The sequence below is a fragment of the Mustela erminea genome, chromosome 14 (genome assembly GCF_009829155.1).
Source record: "Mustela erminea isolate mMusErm1 chromosome 14, mMusErm1.Pri, whole genome shotgun sequence".
NCBI classification, from domain to species: Eukaryota; Metazoa; Chordata; class Mammalia; order Carnivora; family Mustelidae; genus Mustela; species Mustela erminea.
This window is the reverse complement of record NC_045627.1, coordinates 83,986,147-84,011,427: the sequence shown is the minus strand read 5'-3', so window position 1 is coordinate 84,011,427 and position 25,281 is coordinate 83,986,147. Positions and strand designations below refer to the sequence as shown.

At 52.7% G+C, this 25,281-nt stretch overlaps 1 protein-coding gene and 1 long non-coding RNA gene across 2 annotated transcripts; one reads left to right on the top strand and one right to left on the bottom strand.

Moving 5' to 3' along the window:
* Positions 1-1,031: 1,031 nt before the first annotated feature.
* On the bottom strand, positions 1,032-10,682 carry LOC116573725. The gene is made up of 4 exons (XR_004278957.1): positions 10,350-10,682; positions 7,864-8,140; positions 1,758-1,889; positions 1,032-1,285 (listed from the first exon to the last, which is right to left on the bottom strand). It is a non-coding gene; the product is annotated as an uncharacterized LOC116573725 (long non-coding RNA).
* A 165-nt stretch (positions 10,683-10,847) lies between these two features.
* On the top strand, positions 10,848-22,274 carry LOC116573724. Its single transcript, XM_032314014.1, has 3 exons — positions 10,848-11,763; positions 12,895-13,067; positions 22,072-22,274. The coding sequence occupies exons 1-3, from the start codon at positions 10,848-10,850 to the stop codon at positions 22,159-22,161; spliced, it is 1,179 nt and encodes a 392-aa protein (XP_032169905.1). The 3' UTR covers positions 22,162-22,274.
* The last annotated feature ends 3,007 nt before the right edge of the window (positions 22,275-25,281 follow it).

Below are 25,281 nucleotides of genomic sequence, written 5' to 3'. Positions count from 1 at the left end.
CTCCGCAGCCCGAGAACTCAGCCAAAGGCACAGGCAGACTTTTGAACCAAAGAAAATATTAATTTAAGACATGGTTTCTGCACAAAATTACAGGAGCCTTCAGAACCCCTCACTGATTTGATTCAGGGCTGAACCGTGCACAGTGTCTTATGGGTTGAGATTGGCTAACTTATAAGAAGTTTGTTGCCAGTGAACTAATAGAAGGAATTCAAGAAGAGTCCCCAGAGCTTCTGTTCCCATACAAACATTTCTGTTGATTTGCTTGGAAAATCTCTTGTTGAAGAAAGAAAAACAAAAATCCCCCTTGTCAACCCCTGCTGGGCAGTTATGGAGCCTACTAATCCCCAAGGCAACGAACTGGACTGTGATGCCCTTTTGGGATTCTAGGAACAAATGCACATTGTGGTTTCATGAAAGACAGGGATCCTGAGGTCACAGGACATGGAACATTCCAACAATGCCACTTACCCAGTGCCACACGCCTCAGGAGACCTATGGTCAAGGTGGCATTAGTCCCATTTTCCGGATTAGGAAATTGAGGCCAAGAAAAAATAAGTTGCAAGGGTCATTCAGATAGGAAGAGCAGTAGGAGAAATGAGAGCCTTTCTGAGCCCGCAGCACACACTGTCCCACCGCACCAGGCCTCCTGCTCAGGGCTGGGTGGCCTCTGATGCCAGGGTGGCCCCAACTGTCCCCTGTAGACAAGTCAGCTGAGCACAGAGCTGCCATCTCCTTCAGTCCCGGACAGGTTTTTAGTTAATGGAAATGTAAATCCAAAGGGCTCTCTGCTTCTGAAAAGGGATGTCTTCTTAGGGAGCACCGTGAGTGTGGTCAACGTATTCGCTACACACAGGGCCTGTGACATTTTTTAAGGGTCTACACACACCCACCCACCCACACACACACACAAATATTTTTTCTTAAAATCAGAAAAGAGAAATGAATCTGAGAATAAGGGATATATAATAATGAATCCAGCCCGGACCCTAGTCACTTTCATTCTGAGGCAATTGTGAAACAAAATCTGTATTTTTTAGGGAGGAAAGGGTCCAGGAGGACGAAGGAGCTCAGGGCCCCGGAAAGTCATGCTGTGGCCCAGACAGCAGGTGGGGCTGGGTAGAGGCCCTGCCTTGGGCGTCACGTAGCAAAGGTCCAACCCGCACACAGCCAAGGTCAGCTGGTTTGGGAGTGGTCTTCTGCCTTGTAGGATGATGGTTCCTTCTCAGACCCATTTTCTCTTCCCGGAGCAGAAGAGGAATCCCCTGGCTAAGAGAGAGAGAGAGCCCTAGGGCCCCCCACAGCAGTACAGCCTCTGCAGGGGTGGTGCCAGGCGCCCCCTCTGTGTCCTACTTTTCCCTCTCCAACCGCATCACACCGGGAAGGGAGGTTGGCTCTTGGGCTGGGGGAGGGAGGCTGAGACAGACCCCTCCGCAGGGGTCCGTCCTGCTCCTGCACAAGCTGCCCACTGCCCATCCCCAACCAGGGGTCACTCTGACAGCTTCCTCTTCCTAAACAATGGCAAAGAACAGCATCTCAGACCTCAACTAGCCCAACCCCATCATTTTACAGATGGGGAAACTGAGGCCCGGTGAGGCAGGCAGCTGAGCCAAGTGGAGTTGTCTATTCATTTCTAGAGAGTGCTTTTCCCTTTCATATCCCCGCCTGCAGAAGATTAGCCTGAGCTCATCAGAAAGACTCCCTGGCAAACAGAACAAAACGAAGTGAGTCACTGCCTTTTATCCCCTGCGTGCCTTCACCTTCTCCTGCAGGCAGAGCTCGGAGCCCAGGGTCCTCGAGCTGGCGGTGGGGAATGCGGGCTCCGATGACAGAGTCAGGGACAGAGCACTTTCTCCACAGGTGCCATTTATTTTCAAGCATCCGTTCGATCCCTGCCGAGGGATGAAAACCACAGTGTCAACCGCCTTCTCCTCCGCCCCTCCGGAGGCCCGGTCGGTATTAACATCAAAGCGTTCTGCATATTTACCATTCCTCCCTCGGCATTAAGCAAAGCTATCTGATGGACACACAAAAGCTCCATAGTTTCCACTTGGACTCTAAAAAGGCATCAGCAAGTTCAAACCCAAGTTGAAAATTCCCTCAAATAGGTATATTTTCTTTACTGGGAACCTGGGAAGGATTATCACTTAGCATCCTCTCCAGAATCAATTTGCGTCCACTTACCGGTCGCTTCTGGTATAAAATAAAGAAGCTTATGATTCTTCATTCGGGATTTAATAAATGACACCTGGCTGGCTCCGACGAGAGCATTTCTGGGGTAGACGGTAGGATAATAGACAATACCCTGTCTTTGGTCTTACCTTTTTTTTTTTTTTTCCCCCAATAGCAATCATGTCTCCTCTTTGAAATATAATGGGAACATGTTAAAATACAGATTCGAGTATGACCGGACAAACGAAAATACTCAGCTCTGGTTGTGCTCCTAGTACCTTTATTTTCTTGGAAAAGTAAAGAAAAGGATCACAATCTGGAACTTTGGAAAAAAAGTAAGTGTGCGTTTGTTCATGAAAGAAACATGAACAGAAATCCTTCTAGGGGGAGTGATCATTTTCTTACGTCATCTTACAACTTTCTGTCCTACTTATGGGGCTTTGCCTCCAGCCGCGGTCTCAGGAGGGTATAACTTCGGTTCGTCTTGCACTAGGATGACTTCCGTGCGTGCAACCTAGTGGGTAGGAGCCGTAAATTGGGGGGGGGGGGGGGGGGATGTGTGCTCCTCTACTTGGGAATCTGAGCCCGGCTCCTCATGGCCATGAGCCCTAGGCTCTGTTCAAAATGGGGCCCGAGTTTTCTAGGTGATAGACAAAAACTGAATTTTCTAGTAGGACGCGTGGTTTCTGGAGAAAGCTGAGTTTTGAGTATGGTCCAGCTGTGGACCTCGGGCCATGGCGGCTTCTCCCCTGATACTGCCAACGGCGGAGTGCCGCATCTTCACATTAAAGATGAGAGGACAAAGGCCCAGAGCAGGCAAGGGACTGGCCTGCTCACCTCACCGGAGGGGGCAGGCTCCAGAGCATCAGAGCCCACCCGGCCTGGACAAGCACCTACCTGAGTAGCTCCCTCGGGCACGTTGCTTGCCCACAGTTCAGAGAGGCCAAAACCACAGGCCTCGAAGGGTGATGCGGCCAAAGCCACAAGACGAGTCGGGGGAGGGGCGGGACCAGTCTGATTTTTGGGCCCTTGTGGGGTGTTAACCCGTTGTGCCACGCTGCAGAGGGGGCACTGGCCACTCGCTCGGCCATGGACGGAGAAGAGCCTCACAAGGGAGCCAGGGAGGCAGGCAGGGCTGAGAGAGCCGAGCAGCCAAGGCCCCCGGTGCTCATTGTCTGGGCATTTGTGCGCGCACGCGTGCATGTCCACCGAGCACCGCTGGACCCCTGCGCACAACCCCTCGGCTTCCACCGGGATTCGGGGGCTCCGAAAAGCATTAGTCTGAGGTAGGTAGTTCAGTGGCTCAGGCTGCAAACAGAGAAACTGAGGCACAGCAGACAAGCAGCAGCTGGATTTGGACGCAGAACTGCTCTTCCTTCTGTAGAAACCCCGACCTGGGGGCACCAAGCTTCTCGGGGTTCTTGTTCCTCAGCTGTGTGACCCCTCAGAGCCTCTGAGTCCCAGATAACAGATTTTCTATGACTTCCAGGCGGAGAACAACTACCCCTCAGACCACTGTCCTCTCTCTCTCTCTCTCTCTCTCTGTCCCACTCGGGCCACCTGGGGCCCTGGACGTTACCCCCTCAAAAGATGTCAGGAGCTGATTTCCATACAAGGTACCCAAATAACACAGATCCTCCCCCTAAAACAAAACCTCTGACGACCTTCCCCATTTTGTCCTGTGGTCCCCCCACTTTGCTGGGCTTCCTCCTGTCTCTTTAAAATATGCAATTACCAATAATTCCCTTTGTTGCACCCAAATGCGAACCGCCATATTAAATTATTAAATATAAGTGTTTCTGAAATATTTTATCTTGACATGTATCTCCGGAGTCAAATGACCCCGGGCAGTGTTCATAATTAATTTCATCAAAAGGGGGGAAAAAAGTGCTGGCAAGGGACTCCCTGAATGACCTGTCCTGCAGAAATACAGCTGACACTTGGCTCACTTCTCCTTCCCTCCCCCTCTCTCCTTCCCAGGGCTCTGGAGGGCAGGGGAGCCTGCAAAGTTGCTCAGTCCCCAGGAGCCCAGAATTTCAGGCCCGGGGAAGCCCACGGAACCCTTCTGGCCCACCCCTTCTTCCTCCAGCTGAAGAAACAGGCCCACAGAGGAGCAGTGACCTGCCCAGAGGACAGGTAAGCACCCCCCTGCCCTTCATGGCCCCTCTGTGGCCTGAGCCCCTCCCCCCCACCAGGCTCCTCCTCCCCCACCCCAAGAGGGGCCCCCGTGGGACCAGATAGGTGCACTGAAAGGAGGGGGGAAAGAAAACTGCTTCTTAACATTAAAAATCCCTTGAAACAAAGGGCTTTTTTGTGCCCCTCCCCCAGCGGGCTGGAAAAGAAAGAGAGATTAAGTTTGAGGAGTCACTCCCAATCAGAAAGCTACCATTTAATTACAACGCGCAGGAAATGATAGTGAATGGGCAGACGGTGATAAGGGACTGCCCCGCGGGATGACAGGTCTGAAATCCAAGCACTTCATCACAGAGCTTTATCACAAGAGGCTGTCTGGAAGGCTGACAATCTGATTGTACTGTCAACTCAATTCATAATTAATATATTTATCAAATTAATTACTGAAAATATCTCCCTGGCGCTCACCATAAAACAGTGGCTAGCTTCATGGCGGGCGGGCTTCGTTTTCGGCTAATAACCGTGCTGTCAGTTTAATGAGGGCAGGGAGCGGCCCCTGTTTTGCCTGCCTGACAGACAAATTGCCCTCTTACGGGGAATGATCCCTAGAATTTAAGAGAAAAAAAGAAATATGGCATTGTTTGGTGACAGCCGCAATCGCGGGCTTGTCTTGGAAACTTTGCCTCAATTCTACCTTAAGAAAGGGAGGTGGGGCTCCGGGGGCCACTCAATAAATACTTTATGAATTCCTGACTGATCCCTTCGGCGGACGCTCCCTGGGGGAGCAGGTTCTCGGAGTCCGGAGTTAACCCCCAGCCTGGCCGGAATCTGTGGGTTACGGGTTAGATTTCGGGATTTACAGAGTAGAGTGGCGTCCAGTGGGTTTTGTAAGGAAGAAAGGGTCCCCGTGCCCGGTGAGATACTGAGACAAGCCCACTGACAGGTGGATCTCCCTGCAGAACACGCTTCTTCCCTTTTCAGGGCAAAGATTCAGACCTCGAAGGGGTTCTGAGTTCAGCCCTTTGGCAGCAGGAGCCTGGTCCCTATGGGACCCGAGGACCCCCAGTGACCCAAATGCCCCACCACCATCTTTGGGGGCAGCGCAGTACCGTGCAGCCCCGGCACCCGGCCTGTAGCGCTCACAGTGCAAAGCTGCTCCCGGAGACCTTGCCTGCCCTTCTAGGAGCCCACCTGCTCGGGTGAGACAAGACTGGGGGCCCCAGGCGATGGCCAATGGCAAGGAGCCGTGGGAAGCCCACACCTTGACTGCAAGGGGTGGCAGCTCAAGCAGCTGCATTTGTCCCCTTAGAACTGAGGCCAGGGTCTGAAGCCCCAGAGAGACCTTGCGAGCTGTGCTCTGGTGGCCAGCAGGCTTCCCGGAAGAGGGCAAGTCAGCAGAAGGAGGAAGCACGTGGAGAAACACAGCCCCAAGCACATGTTCCCAGCTGTTCATCTCCAGTCTGCGGGTGCTGGGGGGCCCTGGGGTCAGGGAGCCGGTTCTGACACAAACCCCCACCCCAACTGGGCCTTCTGGGGGGGGTTGCTTTCAGAAAGCGGTGCCGAGTTCCAGGGGACGGCCACACTTGCCCTGCTGGCCTTTTATTCCCACCTTTTCTGCTGGCCTTTGGGAGCGTCAAGAACTCCAACATCTGGGATCCTGGCCTTGACTTTTTCCTGCTCTGTGCCCCGCTGGCCTCCAAACCCCAGCCCCTCCTGCAGCTCGCCGCTCAGCTGTCATTGTCCACTCTGCCCCCGCCTGCCCTCTCTGCTCCCCCTCCCCCAGCCCAAACCCTCCCTGCGCCCCGTCCCTCAGTCTCCACTTTCCTCTGGGCTTTGCACCACGGGAGGAAATACCAATGGTCCCGGAGGAGCACAAGAAACTATCAGGTACTTCTGTCAGAGGCCAGGGTCAGGGGCCTTGAAAGCTCTGGAGAGAGCACACCCGGGCCTCTCTTTCTCTGCAGACTTTCCAGAGGCTTCCAGAGGCCCCAGCCGCCTTCCTCAGCAGCTCAGTCCCTCACCACCCCCTCAGGACTGGTCCTTCGACTGTGTCCGGTCACTCAGTAGCCTCTCGGCCATGACCTGCCCCAAACAGAGCTTCTGTGTCCTCACAGATACTTCTGTCACAGCCGAGGCACTCAGTTACGGCCCCCTGAGAAGGTGATACCTGCAGACCTGGAGGTCTCTGACTTAGCCACTCAGGTTGGGGACAGAAGGTGCCTTGGTCAGATAAATCTCTGTATCTGTCTAAGCTCCCCCTGCCCCCACTCCCGGGGAAAAAGTGGTCTGGGAAAGCATAAAAAAGCATCGAGCGTGATGGTCAGGAGCCGGGGTCCGAATCTCGCAGCACCCAGGCTGCCCTGCCCTCCCGGCCTGGAAGCCCAGTCGGGAACCCAGAGCTGCAGCGCCCCGTGGCCCGAGACACTTTCTCTTCTCTGCGCTCCTGGGCCTTGCCTGTCTTCAGGGAGGACCGGCACCTGCTCTCCCCGAAGCCAAGTCGGCCACGAGAACGAGCACACAAAGGATAAACACATGAATCAAACTATCCCGCGAATACTTCCCTCTCTCTCTCTCAATACATCCCTGACTGTTGGGGTCCTGCAATGGTTAAATACCGTGGCTGGCTTCTCAGAGACCCCGCCGCACTGCCGGGGTACAGAGCCCACCCATCTCTCTCCGAGTTCTCCGTCTTGCTGTGCACGGAGGCCCTTTCCCATCCACTCAGGATGATTTTCCTCTGCAAAGATTGCTTCATCTCTTTCCACCGCCATGGCTTAGAGCAGCCCTGGTTCTTTATGTCCCGTGTTGGGTTTAATGCCGGAGCACCACAGATTTCTCAGGGTATTAACTTTACAGCCCCGGCCCCCTAGAACTGAGCCAAATGGCTAGGCCTTGTCTCCGTTTTATGGAAGCCCAGCCACTGTACAAGAAAAACTGGCTATTTAAAAGATAGTTAAACATCGTATAAATTATCCACATCTTTGCAACTATAGGCCTTCCAAGAACACACCACTGGGCGTCCACGCCGACCCGGAGACCACCGGTGATGGGGCAGGGCCAGCCTGCCCCCTCCTCAGCCTGTGCTTCCCTCAGCACAGTGAGCTCTCCTAAAAACATTTTCCTGTCAAATCATGTGTGTTCTATGTCCAGCCAGTGAAACGGTGACAATGAAGCATTTGTGCATTTTATATTGGCTAGGGACAGCTAATTCCTCCAATAATTTTACAATTCCGAATTTAATAGGACATCCTTCTTTTGAACCCCTTAAACACTTAACATAGGCAACACACACACACACACAATAATTTTAAAGATGACTAACCTCTCTAACCTGAGATTATGTGTTACATCTCCCTGAACTTGACTATACCTGAAGCAGCATTAACATGATAGTATTTGAGAGCAGGAGAGAGCATTACCTGTCACGTCTGCACTAGGTGTGCAAGTAGCTGGCGAGCAGTCTGAAGGATGGGTTGGGAGGGAAGTCCCCAAACAAACAGACCAGGGTCAAGTTCAGGGATAGGGCATCATTCATTCGTCCAATGAACAGTTTATTAGTACCTGGTTAGTGCCAGGTTCTGCGAGGTGCACAGCTGTAGACCAAATGACTTCCCCAGCCTTCCTTGAGTGCAGCGTCTCAAACACCTGCTACTTACACATTGTCCAAGGAGTTTGTTAAAGTGCGGATCTTCTGGGCTTTGTCCCCAGAGAGTCTGGGGTGGTAGATCCTGGGGGGCCCAGAACTCTGCATTTCAAAAAAGTAGCCCCTGCGATTCTAATGCAGACCAAGTTAATAAGACCATCTTCATGAGACGTCAGACTGGTGGGATGTCAGGGTCTGAGGATTTAAGAAGCTGCTGTACGTAAAGTGTAGAACACAGCTTGTGTTTCCACGTCACCACCACCCAAACCAAACGAACTGGGGAGGAGACTGTGCAGCCAGGACCAGTGGCAGGTAAAACAGAGCCTGTGCTTTCCACCGAAACTTGGGAAATCCTGGACCCTGCTTGTGGCAGGAAGAGGTGCAGGCTCGCGGCCATAGTCAGCCCATCCAGGGGAATGTCTAACAGCAGAGCTACATGGAGGCCCAGGAAGAGACAAGAAGGGGATTAGGCAGCCCAGGAAGAGCCTCCATCCTGAGGCCCGTCGGTCACTCAAACACTCAGCTTCACAGCTGCCGGGGGCAGGTGGTGAGGCAGGGCGGTGAAAGCATCTGGGGGCCCACACTGTGACCCCCATGCTCCTGGATCAAACCACTGCTTTGGCCACACACCCCAACACCAGGTGGTACCACAGAAGAGAGTAATCTGACAGACAGCAAAGGGAAGTCACAGGCCAGTGTGTGAGTTGCCACCATCATCCTTGGTGGCCCAGAAAGTGCTGGAATACTCTGGACACCATCTGAAGCTGCAGAGAACTAACCCACAGTAGGGCCAACAGGAAAACTCAGAAGTAGGGAGCAACTCCCCCTCCAGACAGAGGCCACATGAGAGATGCAGGCACCAGGGGCAAAACCCTGACCCGGCACCCTGTGTGACCTTGGGTTAAGTCGGTTCCCTTCTCTGACCTTCAGTTTCTTCATTTGTAAAACCAAGCGGGCTTAGCAAGGGGTCTTCGAGTTGTCTCTTAAGCCTATAAAGTTGTTCTTGCTTTTGAAGAACTAATAATTCCCCTGAATCTTGCTGGCCTGAAGGGTTTCTGCTCATCAAAGCTGTAATAATTAAGAAGGAAGACAGGAATAAAAACTCCTAGGAAATACAAAAATAAGATGGAAATTGAAGTTGGCCTCCATCCCTTCAGGAGCCCTAAATAGGAGCTGAGGTGAACTCAGCTCTACAGCCCCCAGCCCGCCCCACAAGGAGGGTCCCATGCGGGTGGAGCCACAACAGGATGGTGTGTCCTCCTGCTCTGACCAATTCACTTTGGAGAAAGGAGCGGAGTGAGCGGTGAAGTTTCTCCTCCACTGATGCCCACTCAGCTGGCTTCTAGATGTCCCTGTGGACAGCGACCTCCTGAGACCAACCCTGGGCACCTGGAACCAGAGGGGGATGGAGACTGTGTGCGCCCCAGTGATTACCAGCTCGGCACTGGCACAGTGACTTGACAGGAGAATTGTCCTGTTCCAGTGCCACCGTCGCTGCCTTCCAGCCCACCCTGGAAGGACGCCCACCCTGGAAGGAAGCGCAGACCCCCAAGACTCATGTCCTTCACACCCACAGGGATGCACATGCTGGTTTTCCTGCCAAACCACGTGGAGCCTCTTAAAGAACTGGAAACACTCAAAACAAAATTTGCATGCAGGTAATAAGGACTCAGGAGAGGAAAGGACTTTGTAAGATGTTACAGATACACCGGCATTGATAACACGTCTGTCCAGGTAAGTAGATAGCAAAGTGACAAGTGCAGGGCCTGGCACACAGTGGGATCCATGAAGCAGAGGGGTGGGGGTTCTAGTTCCTAAAAATGGTCCCGCATGCTCTTACAGAAGATTATCCTTCCCCAATTCACCTCCCTTCAGCCTGGGTGGAACTTTAAGACTACCTCAAGGAATAGAATGTGCCAGAAGTAACCCTGCACAACTTCCAAGGCTAGGTCATAAAAGGTGACGTGGCTTCTTCAGGCTCTTCTGGGGCGGGCAACTTGGGATCCCTGGGCTGCTATTAAGAAATATGGTGACAGAAGTCACCATGCTGGAGAGATGGCGTGGCGGCACCATAAGAGACAGAGATAGCGATGGGGCTCCCATTGCTCTTCCTCCTGGGGACTGAGTCCTCCTGGCCTGGGCTCCAGATGGAGAGTCCATGAGCCTCTACAAGACTCCAGTCCCCAGGCTTCTAGCAACCCAGCTTTTGTCAAGGAAAGCGGAGGAGAGCTGAGCTCTGCCCTTGAGAAAAAAACCGTGCTGTTGTGGTTTTTCAGCTTGTGACGGTTTGTGATGCAGGCTTAGGTATCAGCAAGGGAGCTCTGCTGGGGCTGCCATTGTTCTGCATGGAAGATGCAGGAAGGCCCTGAAGACTGGGCTTGGGGGAGGGGGAGAGGAACCTTACCAAGCAGATGTGTGGGAGAGACCAGATGATTGGAGCCTATTTCTTTCTGCTCTGGTAGGGATGGGTCCTCTTAGAATAACCCAGGGCAGGTGTCTGGACAACAAAATGCAGAATATATCCAGAAAGCTAGCTAGAAGACTGGAGGAAGTTCTGAGACCTTCCCTCTAAGGAAGAGAGTAAGAAAGAAAAGGAGAGTATAAGCCCAGTGTAAGCCACTCATCACCCCTGTCCTGGAGCATAGGGTTCCATTCCAAATCCTCAGCCAAAGATCAGGAAACTATAGCCAGTGGGCTAAATCCAGCTTCCCGCCTGTGTTTGTAAATACGGTTTTATTGCGCCACAACTGCGCCCCTTTGTTAGCATGCGGTCTGCGGCTCGCTTCGCTCTACAACGTCAGGGCTCAGTAGCTACAGCAGAGTCGTTGGCCCACAGAGCCTAAACTGTTTACTACCTGGCCCCCCAGAAAAAGGCTCCCCACCCTTGCCCTAAAGCTATCAAATGTGGAAGCCCAGGACACGAGCTGCCTTGCCCTGGCGCAGTCTCTGCTCCGAACGCCCCCGTCCCCATTCGTTCATTCAGTCACGAGAAGCTTCCAAGCGCCGGATCTGCCGCAGGATCCCGGTTCCAGCCCGGCTCCAGCGAAGCAGACAGACACAGTCCGTGTCCTCCAAGAGATCACAGGGTTGTGCAAGGGGCCGTCACCCCATCACAGGGTTATGGAATGGAAGGACACGAGCAAGCAGTCCTCCCCGGGAGCGGTGGCCAGGCAAGGCTTCTGGAGGACGGACGGTGGCCCGGGACCCCCAACGACAAGCAGCGGACGGCGAGCACGCAGGCGCACGTGAGTCCACAAAGGGGACCAGGCATCAAAGGCGGAACCGGAAGGGGCGGGGCCACCCCGACAGGCAGTTCCGTTCGCTGCGCGCGCAGACGGCAGCTCAGGGCCGGCGGGGGCAGGAGGAAGAGCGGGGAGTTCGGCCCGGGAGCTTCCGGCGGGCAAGGCGGAGGTGGCAGATGACAAGAGCTGTAGCTTGGCCACCGCGAAGGGCCCTGGAAAGTAGAACTCGCTGCGTGGGGAGAGAGCAGGGCCTGACCCCACGGGTTGTGCCTACCTTCGCCAGGGCACAACAGTCTCCACGAGGATCCCTCCCCTGTGCCCGTCATAGTGCGCCCACCCTGGGCCCTCCCGATCCCAAGGGCAGGAGCTGCCCTGAGGGGCTGAGCGCAGGCGGCGCGGGCCGTCCGCGCACTCATCGCGGGACTGCCAATCCCCTGTGCCCGGTGCCCTTCCTATCCCAGCGGGGTTCGTCCCAGGCTGGCGGTGGGGCAGGAAACCCGAGTAACCCCCGCACAGCGCACCGGCAGCGGGGAGGGCCCGTCCCGGTGACGTGCGTCCTCTTCCGGCGAGCTGCAGGTGACGGGTGCCCTCCAAACCTCCCCCTGAAAAGGCAGCTAGGCACGTGTCCCAAGGAACAAGTGGGCCTTTGTCCGCGGGCCTGGCATCTGGGAGCGAGCTGGGAGCAGGCATTTCATTTTTGGCCGGAACACAGTAGACTTAAACTTGAGGGCAGCCCGGGTGGGGGGGATGGGGCGGGCCCCTTTGTTTCTGTAGAATGTGCTCTTTTAAAGTCGTGTTGTCCCTCCACTTTCCCTTCATTAGACGCAGCTAGCTTTACTCCTGTTTCTATAATATTGTGGCTAAACTCAGATGCATTTTATGAAAATAATCTAATTATAAATTTTATTTCCCAGGCACAACTCTGCTTATGCAATTCTTAGTATCACCATGGTCATTATTGTTACTTTCTCTAAAAGACAAAGGGGTTGAGTCACTGCTATAAAGAACAAACTCTGAAATGGGAAACATTTCCACAGGGCGGTTGGAGGACACAGCCTTGGTGGCACTGACCTCAGGCCAGACTCAATTTGCCAGGCGAGCGCCCCTGCCTGCCCAGAACTTTGTTTTTCCTGCCCTGAGAAGGCAAAGATGCTGGGGACAGGATGAGCATTCAGCCTGGGTGCAAGTCCCAGCTCCGTCCTCACATCCTGGGCGACTTTGGGCAGCCAGAGTCCTTCAATCTTGGCTAACCCGTTTCTTCTTTTGCAAAACAGGAACTAGATGATCCTTCAGTCTTACTGTAAGCACATTGAGCTTGTCTGCAAAATAAAACAACTTTAATTTAAAAGTGAAAGCCTATTAAAAACCTGCCACCATAATCCTCAGAGCTGACAGGTAGGAAACTCATAAAAGCCCATCAGAGCCACAGCCCTGCCTTTCCACCCTCTTAAAACACAGTGCAGTTGGGTCAAAGATCTATAGATGGCAGCCTCTTGCTAACTAAAATCTGAGGAAAAGATGCTTCTGTTGATCTATACTTTCTCAGCAAATGCAATAGGGCCAGAAAGGAAACAGAAGCCAGCCAATTAGTCATTTATCTTCAGAAGTCAAATAAGTCTCTCCTAGACTAACATGGCCATTGGGAATATTTAATCTTGAAAATAAAAAGGGTGTTTCTAAAGTATTCACCAATCACATTTTTACCAGGGAAAATGGAGCCTGCAAAGAAGACTGTAACTTGTCGAATGTCGTCACCTGAATGTTTCGTCTGGTGGTGTAGACTCCAGGAAAGCAGGGAAGTGTTCTCTGAGGTCCTGTTCAAGCAGATCTTCCCACCATCCCAGCCCCCAACCCCCAGTGTCCTCTTCGATGTCACTCCGGTGTGAGACCTCATGCCTGGGGAAGGAATGGGGTCTTTTCCTTTGTGAGGCTGTGCATCGTTCTTCATATAATCCAGTTTGGGTCTTTTGTGAGCATCGTGCCACCAGTTAAAATTTATGTTCAAAAGCGTATACCCATTACAGACTTTGCCCTCGTTCACAAACATTCTAATTAACACAAAGAGAGAACAGTGTTCATATCTTCTTTTGACAAAAATTTATGAATGACGAGGATTGGGTTGAGCCCATATGAAATGCTTATTATTATTTTTTTTAATGCTTATTTTTTTGAAGGTCAAAAATCAGCCATTTTATATGATTCCCCCCCACCTGCCAGGGTTGGTGCCAGGAGCTGGTGGGACCCTGCCTCTCTGGGGTCTGGTCCACTGGGGTAAGAGTGAGGCACCTGGGCAATTTAAATCAAGGTGGTAGGTGCTGTTAAGAGCAAGAAAAGTCTGCTAACTTAGAGAGGTGGGGAGTGACTTCTCAGAAGGAGGGACAGCCAACTCAAGCCGGAAGTGAGGACAGGAAGTCTGTGCAGGTGACAAAGGGGGCAGTGTTTGAGGCGGAAGGGACAGCAGGGCTGGAGGAGTGAGTGCAGTGGTGTGAGGTCCTGGAAGAAGCCTAGTGCGTGTGGACCAGGAGAAGCACAGTGCGAGAGGGGGATGGGCAAGCAGGCAATGAGTGGGGAGCAAAGGGCCCTGGAAGCTGTGGCCGAGAGGATGTTCTCCACCCTGAAAGCAGTGGGGAGCCACTCTGGGATCTGAGTGACCTGAGCTGGCAAGCAGCAAGATCAGGTTGGCCAGTTAGGAGAAAAATCCACTCTGCCTTCAGGGAAGAGAACGGATTATGTGCTGCCAACACTGGGGCGAGAAGGCCGGCGGAGGTGAGCGGTGCTGATGGCTCGTTCCAGCGAAGCGGCAGTCGAGCTACATGAACAGATGGGATGAAGACTTCTCTCTTCTTTGACAAGGAATCTCACAATTTAGTAGCTAATGGGTGTGAGAAAGAAGAGAGAAGGAGGTATCTGTCTTGGCCAATGCCCACTCCCGTGGGGAGCACAGAGGAAAAAAGATTGAGGGAGGAGATGACGCAGCCACTGTTGGGCACGCTGGCTCTGAGGGTCTGTGGGTCATCCCTGGGAGCTTGTGCGGGCAGCAGCTGCATCCCCAGAGCTGGTGCTCTGCCAGGAGGTGCAGGAGTCCGCACCAAGCTTCGGATTGGATGGGGCTGTTGAGAGATGATGCACAGGACTTTGTCCCCCAGCTCTGACACGTGTGAGAGCCACATGGGCCTCCATTAACATGAAAGTTCATGGGCTCCATCTCACCCTCGTCAGTTAGGATCTCAGGGATAGTTGCTGAGAACCTGAGTCTTTAATGGATAGTGATGGTCAGGGACCAAACTGGTAGAAACTCTGATGGTGCTAGAGAGGGACATCAGAGGAACCTACACAATTCTGCTTTCTTGGGGAAAAGGAGAAGAAAGAGGAGGAGGAGGAAGAGGAGGAACAGGAACCAACATTAGTGCGGGGTTAGGGGAAGAGACACTTTTGTATGTGTCTGTCAGGACATATACTGAACTTATTACTCGAAAGACCTAAGATGACAGTGAAAATCCCAGAGAAGAAGAAACCTAGAAAGCAGGTAGAGTAAGCCAGTGAAAGGCCATTTCTTCCTGCCAAAATGCCCTGCGCGCCGGCTGTTCTTGCACTGAGTGAAACCTCCGTCTCCAAGAGCATTTATGATAGAAACGCAGGCTAGGCGGCTTAAACATACACAAAGTGCCCAAGAGAACCAAACTGACCATCATAAGGAAGAAATAGTTTTAACATGTTAGTCTGGATGTTCAAAAGAAACAGGAAGGTAGGGATGCCTGGGTGGCTCAGTGGGTTGAAGCATCTGACTTCAGCTCAGGTCATGATCCTGGGGTCCTGGGATTGAGCACCCTGTTGGCCTCTCTGCTCAGCAGGGAGCCTGCCTCCCCCTCTCTCTCCGCCTGTCTCTGCCTACATGCGATCTCTCTCTGTCAAATAAATAAATAAAGAGAATCTTAAAAAAAAAAAAAAAAGAAAAAGAAAGAAACAGGAAGTTAGCCTAATAAAACAGAGTTCCTTATATAGTCAAATGTGTAAATGTGCATCATTGTCTGAGCCTCCAATGAACAGCACAAATCAGGGAGATTATTAATCTCTCCCCCTCCCCCACCACACCCATTATGCTCTGTCTATACCCCTATTAAAGCGGCAGCTCAGTCCCCCTGGGATTTATGTTATTTACATCCAGGCCTTGCTTTCCCGGCTCTGCGTCGCTGGAGAGCAGGGACCGCATCTCTGCCACACCCATACGTAACATCCGCATCCAGCATTATCTGTTGACTGGAGTTTTTGCTGGGCAGCAGAGCTCCCCAATCCTTGTTTGCAATTCCAGAGTTTCCCTGCTTATGTCGAAGCTGGATTTGGAATTCTCCCCACAGTCTCTCAACATGGAAGTGATTTTAAAATACCGACCCAGGGGCACCTGGGTGGCTCGGTTGTTAAGCCTCTGCCTTCAGCTCAGGTCATGATCCCAGGGTCCTGGGATCAAGCCCCACATGGGGCTCCCTGATCAGTGTGAAGCCTGCTCCCTCTCTCACTCCCCCTACTTGTGTTCCCTCTCTCGTTGTGTCTCTCTGTGTCAAATAAATAAAATCTTAAAAAAATAAATAAATAAAACAACCCAGAAACAATTTGAAGAAAAGAAAGAAGGCCCAGTAAAAACTGAAGAAGGTAACCCATTCATGACAAAGAACGGGTTAAAAAGAAGAGATTCCTGAGCAGCCCACTTATTTGGGATTCACTGGCTCGCCCGCACTCGCACAGTGCTCTCCTGATAAGCTGCAAAATCTAAAACTCCTTATTAAATGTCAGATAAATCGGCTAGCCTGGGGCGAAGCCAATGAATGGGCGGTGTGTGCTCTGGTCCGGTTCTCTGTAATTGATGGGCTCTGAATAAGCAGAACCAATCCAGGCTGATTGTGGATGAAATGACTACAGCCAGCAAAGTTCAAATAAGAAATATGTGAACTTTAAAGTACTTGAACACAAATCAAGACAGTGAGTTTTTATAAAAATCTTTACTAGCTCAAACCACTGAAGCTCAGAATGACCTTTATCCTTGGGTTGAGTAGCTGGGGGAGTAAGGAACGTGCACACCATATATCAGGCTTAGAGCCACAGGAAAAGCTCAGTGGGAGAGAGAATTTACCAGATTCTTCACTCTCAGCACCCCACCTCTGTGTCTGCATCTGTGTGGACAAGGGAAGCACTCAAACAGGACCTTTTGGGGGCACCCCAGGCCCAGCATCAGCTAAACCCAGTAACTAGACACCAGACAGTACCCATTGGCATGGCCTCCCCTTCTCTGTGCAGCCCTTTGTCGGTATTTATATCTCTTCAGTACCCAAACCCTCCCCATCCCATCCCCAAGAGGAAGCATTCTTACCTGCCTTTCATATATGCAGAACTGGAAGGTTCTATAGGTCTTTAGCCATGGAAGAACAGAGCTAGGTTTTTGGATGCCTCTGCTGGACTCCTATACCCTGCTCTCTCTACCACACCAAGCTGTGCCCCTTCTCGATGGATCAGATCAGCGCTAGATGGGATCTTCAGGTTCACCTCCCTAGACCTCCCAGCTACATGGTGGGAGCACCAGATAAAAACACCCCCTAGGGTAGCAATCCTTCCTCTAACTTGCCTGGAAATTTTTCTGTAGCTGCTGTGTGTTCTAATTGATTCATTACTTCATTCAGTCAACAGAGATGTCTTGGATCTTCTCTGGGGATCAGGCAGCATGTAGATAGTCGTCCTTCCCACCCAGAATGTATGATCTTTAGGAGAGGAATGACCACATTTTATTTTATCCCAAAGCTCTGGGTAGGAGGATACATTCAAGGAATGTAGCTAAAGGGAGAGCCTGCCTTCTACCTGTAGGAAGAGGACAATCAGGAGGGCTTCATGGAGGCCAATCAGGAGGGGCTCTAATAGGATGGCCGGGATTAGGGATTTGTAGATGGAGTAGAATAAGAACCCTGATTAGAAGAACTTTCTTTGTGTTCTAAATGCCAAACATGTATTGGCTCACCTGTGCCTCAAAACAGCCTTGCTGTGTTTCATTGTTACCTCCATTTCATAGATGCTAAAATCGAGGCCCAGGAAGTTAAAAAAAAAAAATTTTGCAAAGATCCACGATGGTAGACGTGAGACCCAACCCCAAGCATTCTGCCTTCAGAGCCCACAGTTTTGCTCCCTGTGTGATACTGCTTCTGTGTGAGGAATGTGGGTGCCAGGAAGAGGACCATTTGAGCAAAGACAGAGAGGTCTTGAAAGGATGGGGTATGTCTGGGGTGTTCGGGGGTCCTCTTACACTGGAAAGTGCACAGAACAAAGGGCAAATAAAGGTTACAAAGGCTCAGTGGGTGACGAATTGGAGAAGATCTGGAGACCATGCACGCCTGCACACAACCAGTACTCACTGAGCATCTCTTTGGTACTTTCCAGAATTATCTAGACACTTCCCTCTTACCCTTTGCTTATGGTTGGTTACCTGAAGCCATAGGCTATCAAAATCCAAACCATGTTTTTCATAGTGTGGATTCAGAAACCAGGTGAGGTGAAAGCCACGGGAGGAGGGTTGATGGATCAAGTCCAGGATACTCAGTTAAATTTGAACTTCAGATAAACATAACTTCTTAGTCTAAGTGTGTCCTCAATGTTACGTGGGGCAGTTACACTAAATGGCAATTCTTTGTTAATCTGAAATTCAGGTTTAACTTGGTGTCTGGTATTTTTATTTGTTAAATCTGGCAACTGTAAACCCGACTGATCTTTTCACTAAAATTCATCAGTTTATAGATGGGTCAAGAGCAGGCACGGGATCCGGGTTACCCACCAGGCACGTTCGCACTCAGTCAGAAGCCCAAGGCCAGGTTCCAGGGACCAAGTCCAGAACTCTTTCTGCTCGACAAGGCTGGCTTCTGGGTCCCCAGCTAGAGGGGCCAGGATGCAGGGAAAGCTTGCCAGGGACTGCATCGAGCCGCTCAGCCCGTGTGCCAGTCTCAGGGCGCCATGAACGCTTTGTGTCCACGGGAGCGTGGCTCTGGGGCAGGTCTTGATTGCGGTGGGGAAAGTCAGAATTTGGATCGTGAAATCCTCCTCATGGGCCAGCGTTGCTCTGACCCTGGAGTCAAAGGCAGAACCCACAACAGGAAGCAGGCTAGCCACCGGGATTCTCCCCACCCCCTGCCCCCCACCTGCAGACAGGTGCACACTGGCCGCCTTGGCTGCATATGGTGAAACACTTCAGGGAAAATCAAAAAGTCCTCTCGCTGCAGCTTAGGGGAAATCCAATTTTCCCTTCAGAGCAACATCTCAGGAGACCGTGGCCAACTTCAAGGTGCCTTTATCTGACTACATTCCTTTAGGAAAGGAGCAGGAAGAAGCCTTGGCCTTTCAAGGTAACTCAATCAGACTCCGTGGCATTCACAGGGGGATCAGTTACCGTAAGCCTCTGGGGGCATCGAGGAGATTAGGACGCGGATTACCTGCCACTTACTACACGTCATCAAGGAAAGAGCGGCTTCGGCTACAAGCCCCGCTTAATCGGGTCCTGGCAGGCTTGGCTCAAAAGGAAGGTTGACAGCATTTCTAAGCTTGTTTTAAACTGTTACATTGGTGGTGGGGACTCACCCCCCGCCCCCCAGAGAGTGACAGCAATGTCAACAGTGGCCACTGGAGGAATTTCTGGCAAGTGCCCTTTGTGAAATGACAGGCAGTGGGAACCAGGGAGGTGCTGGGTGTGGTTGGAAGCTCGGGGGCCCACATAAATGCACCCTGAAAGCCAACATCTTTGGGCATGTTTTGGCTTTACAAGTCACTCCTCAGTTAGTCAGCATGGCTGTCAAGACAGACATCATCAGGTCTGACACCATCGCTGGGGACCGAAGAAGCCAGCATCAGCCCTGGCTCTGAATCTGAGCAGCCAGACCAAGGGCAGGTTTTTGTCTCCAGGGACAGCCCTGCAGGCCAGACAAGCGAAGCATCATGATTTGAAAAGAGGGTTTGTCTGAAGCCCTTGGGCCTTCTACCCCAGCAATCAACAAACTGTGACATGGGGGCCAAATCCAGGCTACCCACTATGTGTAGGGCTTTACTGGAACACAGCCACCTTCTCACTGTGCCTCTGCATCTGGGACAGCAGGCTTAAGTAGCTACAACAGAAATTGCAGGGCCCATAAAGCTTAACATATTAACTATCTGCCCTTTACAAGAAAAAAAAAAATGGCTGAGCTCTGGTCTACACCATTCCTTAGAGGAGACCTCGCAGTCCTGCCTAACCTCAGGTCTGCCCCGGGGGGACAGGGGACAGAGGGCATGTCTTAACACATTCTAAATTCCAAGATGTTGAAGGAGTCGTTGTTGAAGAGGAAACCCTACTGAGGGCCAATCTTCCAGGTGGAATCATCTCTCAACTAAGTTCTCTGCCCAATGAATTTCAAATCTACCCAAAGAGATACAATACCCGCTTTTGACAATTTTCCTAAAATGGAAGGCTGATCAGAAATCAGAAGGCTCAGAAATCTCAGGGGCTTTCCACTGCCCATGGGAGTCAGGAGAGGCGAACTTCTGACCCTGGCACTGAAACTGCCCGCTATTTGCACCCAAACCCCCTTCTGTCCTCACCTGCCATAATTCCGCAGTGTTTTTGTAAGTTACCCTACTGTCCCTGCTTCATGCCCATCGCCGAGCAGAACTGCAACATCAAGACAGTCATGTCAACATCTCTCGACACCTTCACACCCAAGTTCCAACTAGATGTTCCATGAACACGGCCTGTTCTCATGCTGCACCTCCACGAAAATCCTCCTTCCCTCTGCACCTGCGGGGCTCAGCTGTGCTCCGAGGCTCTTCTCCAGTTATCGTGAAGCCCTTCTGGATGCTTCCTGGCCAGTGCCTCTTCTCCCTGGCTGGGCCTCCAAAGAAATTCTTCCAAACATCTCTTGGACTGATCAACTCCTCCCTGACACTTACCCATGGCCAGAGAACCCATGGTATTCACAAATTAGTGGTCATCACTACCCTTGGTGATATGATGTGCACAGGGTGAGCATGGAAAGATGTGGACAAGATGTTGAGGAATCTGACCCACATGGCCCTGGCAAATCTTTCCAATCAGCTGCTCACAGGGAAAGTTGATGAGTGTGCAGACTTGGACTCTGTCCCCGTGGCTCAGGCCATGCCTAGAAAAAGGGGCATGGACCTAGAGTGTCCAGAGTCAAGAGGAAAAGCCCCAAAAAGGAGCTGGAGTCTCTGTGGCTTCTCCAGGCCAAGGTAGAGCTCTGCCTCACGAATGACCAGCCACGGGAGAAAAGTCCCCTTCCTCACTGTCCTCGTGGGCAGGAGGAGCATACCATTCCCCACCAGCACCACCTCCTCCATCCCTCCATCACTTCATGGAGGCAGCGGAGTGTCAGGTCATTTTGTCAGTCAACAAACACTGACAGCACCAGGTCTGTGCCAGGCACAGGGGAAGCCGTGAGTGAGACAGTCAAGGTTGCTGCCTTCAGAGCACCTACTCCGGCCCCACCCCTGCCCAGGAAAACGTGTGATCTTGGAGATCCTGGAGGTGAGCAAGGGCGACAGAACTTTCATTCTTCACCCACAGAGGCTCTGGGATGTGCTGCCCAGTCCTGCCAAGGGCTGTCTGGGCCTGAGAGACAGAAAGATAACTCAGCACCCCGTCTGGATGTCCCTCCCCTGCCCCACTTTGGTGGCATCTTTATTCCTGGGTTGGAAGGTGTTTCCAGCGAGCACCATTTTGAATCGGAAACTGCGGAGGTCATTGGGAAATAAGTGGCCCCAGTGCTCTTGTGACACGGAAGAGAAAAATAGGAGCCTCAGATGCTCTTCAGAAATCAGAAATCAGAAGATCCTCCCACCCCTATTGGGGAGGGGGCTGGCCCCAAGGTTCAGAACAGATTCTTCCTATTGCTTTGGGACTTGCGGGAGGCCTGAGGGGGTGGCCCATTGGCCACAGAGTTCAGACCAGCTCAAGTGCTGGGGCAGATGCCCATAAGGGCTCTGTGTCACAGCCCAGAGATAGAAACTGGGCTCACACTTGAGAAGGGGTTTGGTCAGATGGTTAGTGAAGGTATTAGTGAGGGTCCCGAGGCTCAAACGCGGGGCCCTGGCTCCCAGGCCAGTGCTCTGTGCATAAGGTGATGGTCCTAGGGCTCCTGGTTGGGTAGGTGCTAAGTGACCAGAATAGCAGATAATGGACCGCACATCTGAGAGCCAACACAGCCCCCAATCTTGAACCCCAGAGCCCAGCCTTCCCTGCGATTCAAACTGGACTTCACCTCTCACTGGCTCCCCTTCCCACGGAGAGGGAGACTCATCTGGGCAGAACTAAATCCCCCCATAGAGCAGTTCATAACTGCGCTCTGACTCTCCCACGACCTTTCCGGAGGCCAGGCCCTGATGACGGTCCTGCCGAACGGGGCACCTTCTGAGGGGGTTTCCAGGGGAGTGAGTGGCTTGCAGGGTGGGGAGGGGAGCCTTCTCCCCAGAAAGAGCGGCTTGGGGGACTGGCTCCCACTTGCTGCAGCGAACCCACCCTGGGAGCACCTGCCGGTCGCGGGCCCAAAGCCACCAGACTCTCCAGGCCTCTGTGCACCGAGCTGGCGCCAGCGCCACTGCCCAGAGCTGCGCTCTGTCTCCCCTCCGCCTCTAAGGCCAGCGGGGACCAGGTGCCGCCTCTGTGTTGCCGGGAAGCTGAGAGCAATCTGTTTACCAAGCCCTGTTTCAGCCGCTTCTTTCTACCCCGTTGGCTCCTGGGCCGATGTCTGCCCCTAACTGGAACCGCCCTGGCCTCCCCCACCCCCGGAGAATCTGCTCCTTCTCCCCCCGCGGCTCTCTCTCCTCCTCCTCCTGCCTCTCTCAATTTCTCCTTTTCTCTGCCTTGCACAGGTCTTTGTGAGCCGGGGAGGGAAAGCCCTGGAGTATTCGGTTCCAAGCGCTCCCCAGCAGTTCTCAGAAGGGCACAAAGAACTGCCGTGAATGTCACATTGAGTCCCCACAGCTGCACCTGCCGGCCGCCCCGGTTCACCCGGGGGTCACCGCGCGCTCGCAGATTCTCCGATGGCAAGGAGAGCTACTATGTTTTCAGTTCACAGTGAGATTAAATCTACAACGTTTGACCTGTCTAATTTATTTTGTGGCTGACGGAGCAAGGAGGGCCCGGAGTAAGATCTGGGTGCATTTCTTCCCCTTAAACAAAACACCGAGGAATTTGTAGGAAGCCGTCGGCAGCTCGACATTTCATTCCAGGCCTGGACGTGCAAACAGGTGTGTAATGAGCTCGGGATCCCGCAGCCCGGGCACGCCGAGCCGACCCAGCTTTGTTCTTCCGTCCCAGCTACAGGCTCCGGCTAATCAGCCTCCCAAACGCGAGGCCCTGGCGAGGCTGAAGCCCGGACCCTGACGGAGGTCGGACCCTCACCTGCCGCGCCCTTCAGTGCCCTCTGCCTCCTCCTGCTCTGGTCCACCTTGTCCGTCCGCCGGAGCCAGGCCGCCTTCTCCCCCTGACCCCTCTGCCCTCCTCCTAGTGGTAGAAAACACACGTGTGTGGGGTTTCCACGGAGAAAGCCGCGGGCACTTCTGTTCCTACTAGTGGAATACCTCCTAGCGGCCTGGCTCCGTCCTGGCTCTCCAGTGACGGGTGGCTCCTCGCTGTGGTTCCTAGAATGGCTTTGTGCACAGAGAACACGGCTTCTGTCTTCTTCCTTTTCATGAATCATAGGTGGGACCCTCATACACCAAACAGATAGGGCCAAGTGGCTCGGCCTGGAGCATTGGGTAGGGGTTGGGACTTGGCATGGCAGTCGAGGCCTCAGCCCTCGGCGTGGGGGCTGTAGGCCCGACCTCCGTTAGAGACCTCCAGACAGCAGAGACAGCTGGGGAGCGGGGGGGCCCATGGGCTGGGAAGCACTTGCCTGGCAGGAGGTCTGCAGGGAAAGGTCCAGAGCCGCCCTGAGGCCAGGTCTTTGGGGCAGGAGGGGCACTGAGGGCCGGAGGCCCACGGGTACTTGTAGTAGTGCAGGGTTTCTCCATGTGTGGTGAGCAACAAGGAGGGATGGGGACACAGTGAGTGTGACCAAGGTAATGGTGACAGCAGCTAATCTCTGGTGAGAATTCAACCTGATACTCTGTGAAGCACTCATGTCATCCTGTTTGACCCAAAGAATGACAGGGTAAGGTGGATGTCATCTTCTCTGCTCTTTGGCAGATGACATCATAGGGCTCAGAGAGGGAAGGAATTTGCCTGAGATCACACAGCTAGGAGAATGTGGGCAGGAATTGCATCTGTACCGTCTGATTCCAGAGCCCGGCTGCTCAGCTACTGGCCCACACAGCCGATAAAAACTCACAGATGCAGACCTAGAGCTGGCCGCTGAGCTGTGGGGTCCTTCGGTTGGGGTGTGATCAGGCCTCCCCGAGCAGGACCTTTGCAATGGTCAGTTCCGGATAGGAGGCCTCTCAGGTCCACAGCCCCAGTGCAACTGAATCAAATCCTCAGCCTGCCTCAGGGTTCCAGGCCTGGCAAGGAGGCGCCCCGTAATGCTAGAGAAGTCTGAACCACAGGCCCAGACCCGCAGCTCTGCCAAGATGCATGTGCCCCCTGGGACCGGGATATGAATTTCAGCTCAGGCTGGGGCAGGGCTAGTTATTAATTATAACACATTAATTATAACATTCGGGGGAATGCTCGAAATGGAGGACCGTGGACCTCTCCCAAGGCCACATCTTGTCTCATATTTCTCACTCGAAGCCGTGGCGAAGGTACGGTATTAAGGGCAGATCAGCCCTCCTGCTGGCTGGAACTGGGGTGGGGTGGGAGAAGCAGGCCATTACCAGTCTGACTAACATGCTGACCTTTGAACATGAGACGCTAACAAGATGTATAGAGGTAGGGAACAAAGAGCCCAGGGAAATGAGCATCCTGATAAAAGGTAACGACCAAAGAAGAATCAAAACCTTGCAAGAATTGTAGACACAGAACAGGGAAGTGGAGTGGGCTTGTGTCTCGCACAGAAAAACAGAGCCCGTATTTTCAATAATTAGCGACAGACAAGCAGAGGAAATAGAAGGTGGTACCCCCGACCACTCTGGCCAGTCTTTGAGTTGTTTTCACTCATGCAGCCAGCGTGCACTCTGTCTGGGTCATCAGGACGGCCGGTGGACGTGACGATGGTTGCTGTTTACCTCACCTAGCTCCCTGGAGACAGGTAAGAATAAATTCAGCAGAAAGCTCTCCAGTGAATTCTTTCTGGTGTGTGGGTATGACATTAATGACAACAGCTGGGGTGCCTGGGTGGCTCAGTCGGTTGGGCGTCTGCCTTTGGCTCAGGTCATGAGCCTGGAGGCCCGGGATCGAGCCCCACATCAGGCTCCCTGCTCGGTAAGGGGTCTGCTTTCCCAACACCCCCCCCCCACCCAGATCATGTTCTCTCTCTGTGTCTCTCTCAAATAAATAAATCAAAATCTTTATTAAAAACATGACAACATTGTCTGGGCATGAATTATGTGTCACATAGCGTTCTAAGGCATATTACTGGATTAATTCGTTGAGTCCTTGCTGCAGTCCTGTGGAGACAACATAGTCACCACCACCACCTGACAGAAGAAGGATTGATGCACAGGACATCCTGTCACCTGCCCAATGTCCCCTCACTAGTCAGCGCTAGCGCCAGGAATTGTGCCCAGGTGGCCAAACTCTGGAGTCTACCTCTGAGCCTTCTGCCATATTATCTGGATTTTAGGAAGGACAAGAACCGGCTGATGCACAGCCCCAGACGACTGGGAAACACACTTCCTCGTGGAACTCGTACACAAATGTTCATAGCAGCGTTACTCACAGCAGCCAAAGAGTGGGAACGGCCCAAATGTCCATCGACTTACAAACGGGTGAACAAAACAGTGGACGTCCATACGGCAGAGCATTGTTGGCCCATGGCAAAGGACAGAGGGTTAACACACACTATGGCGTAGACGAACCTTGAAAACATTACACCAAAGGAAAGAAGATGGGCCCAGCAGACCACGTATTGAGAAATTCCATTTCCGTGAAATGTCCAGAATAGGCAACCCCCCAGAGACGGAGGTAAGTTAGTAGCTGCC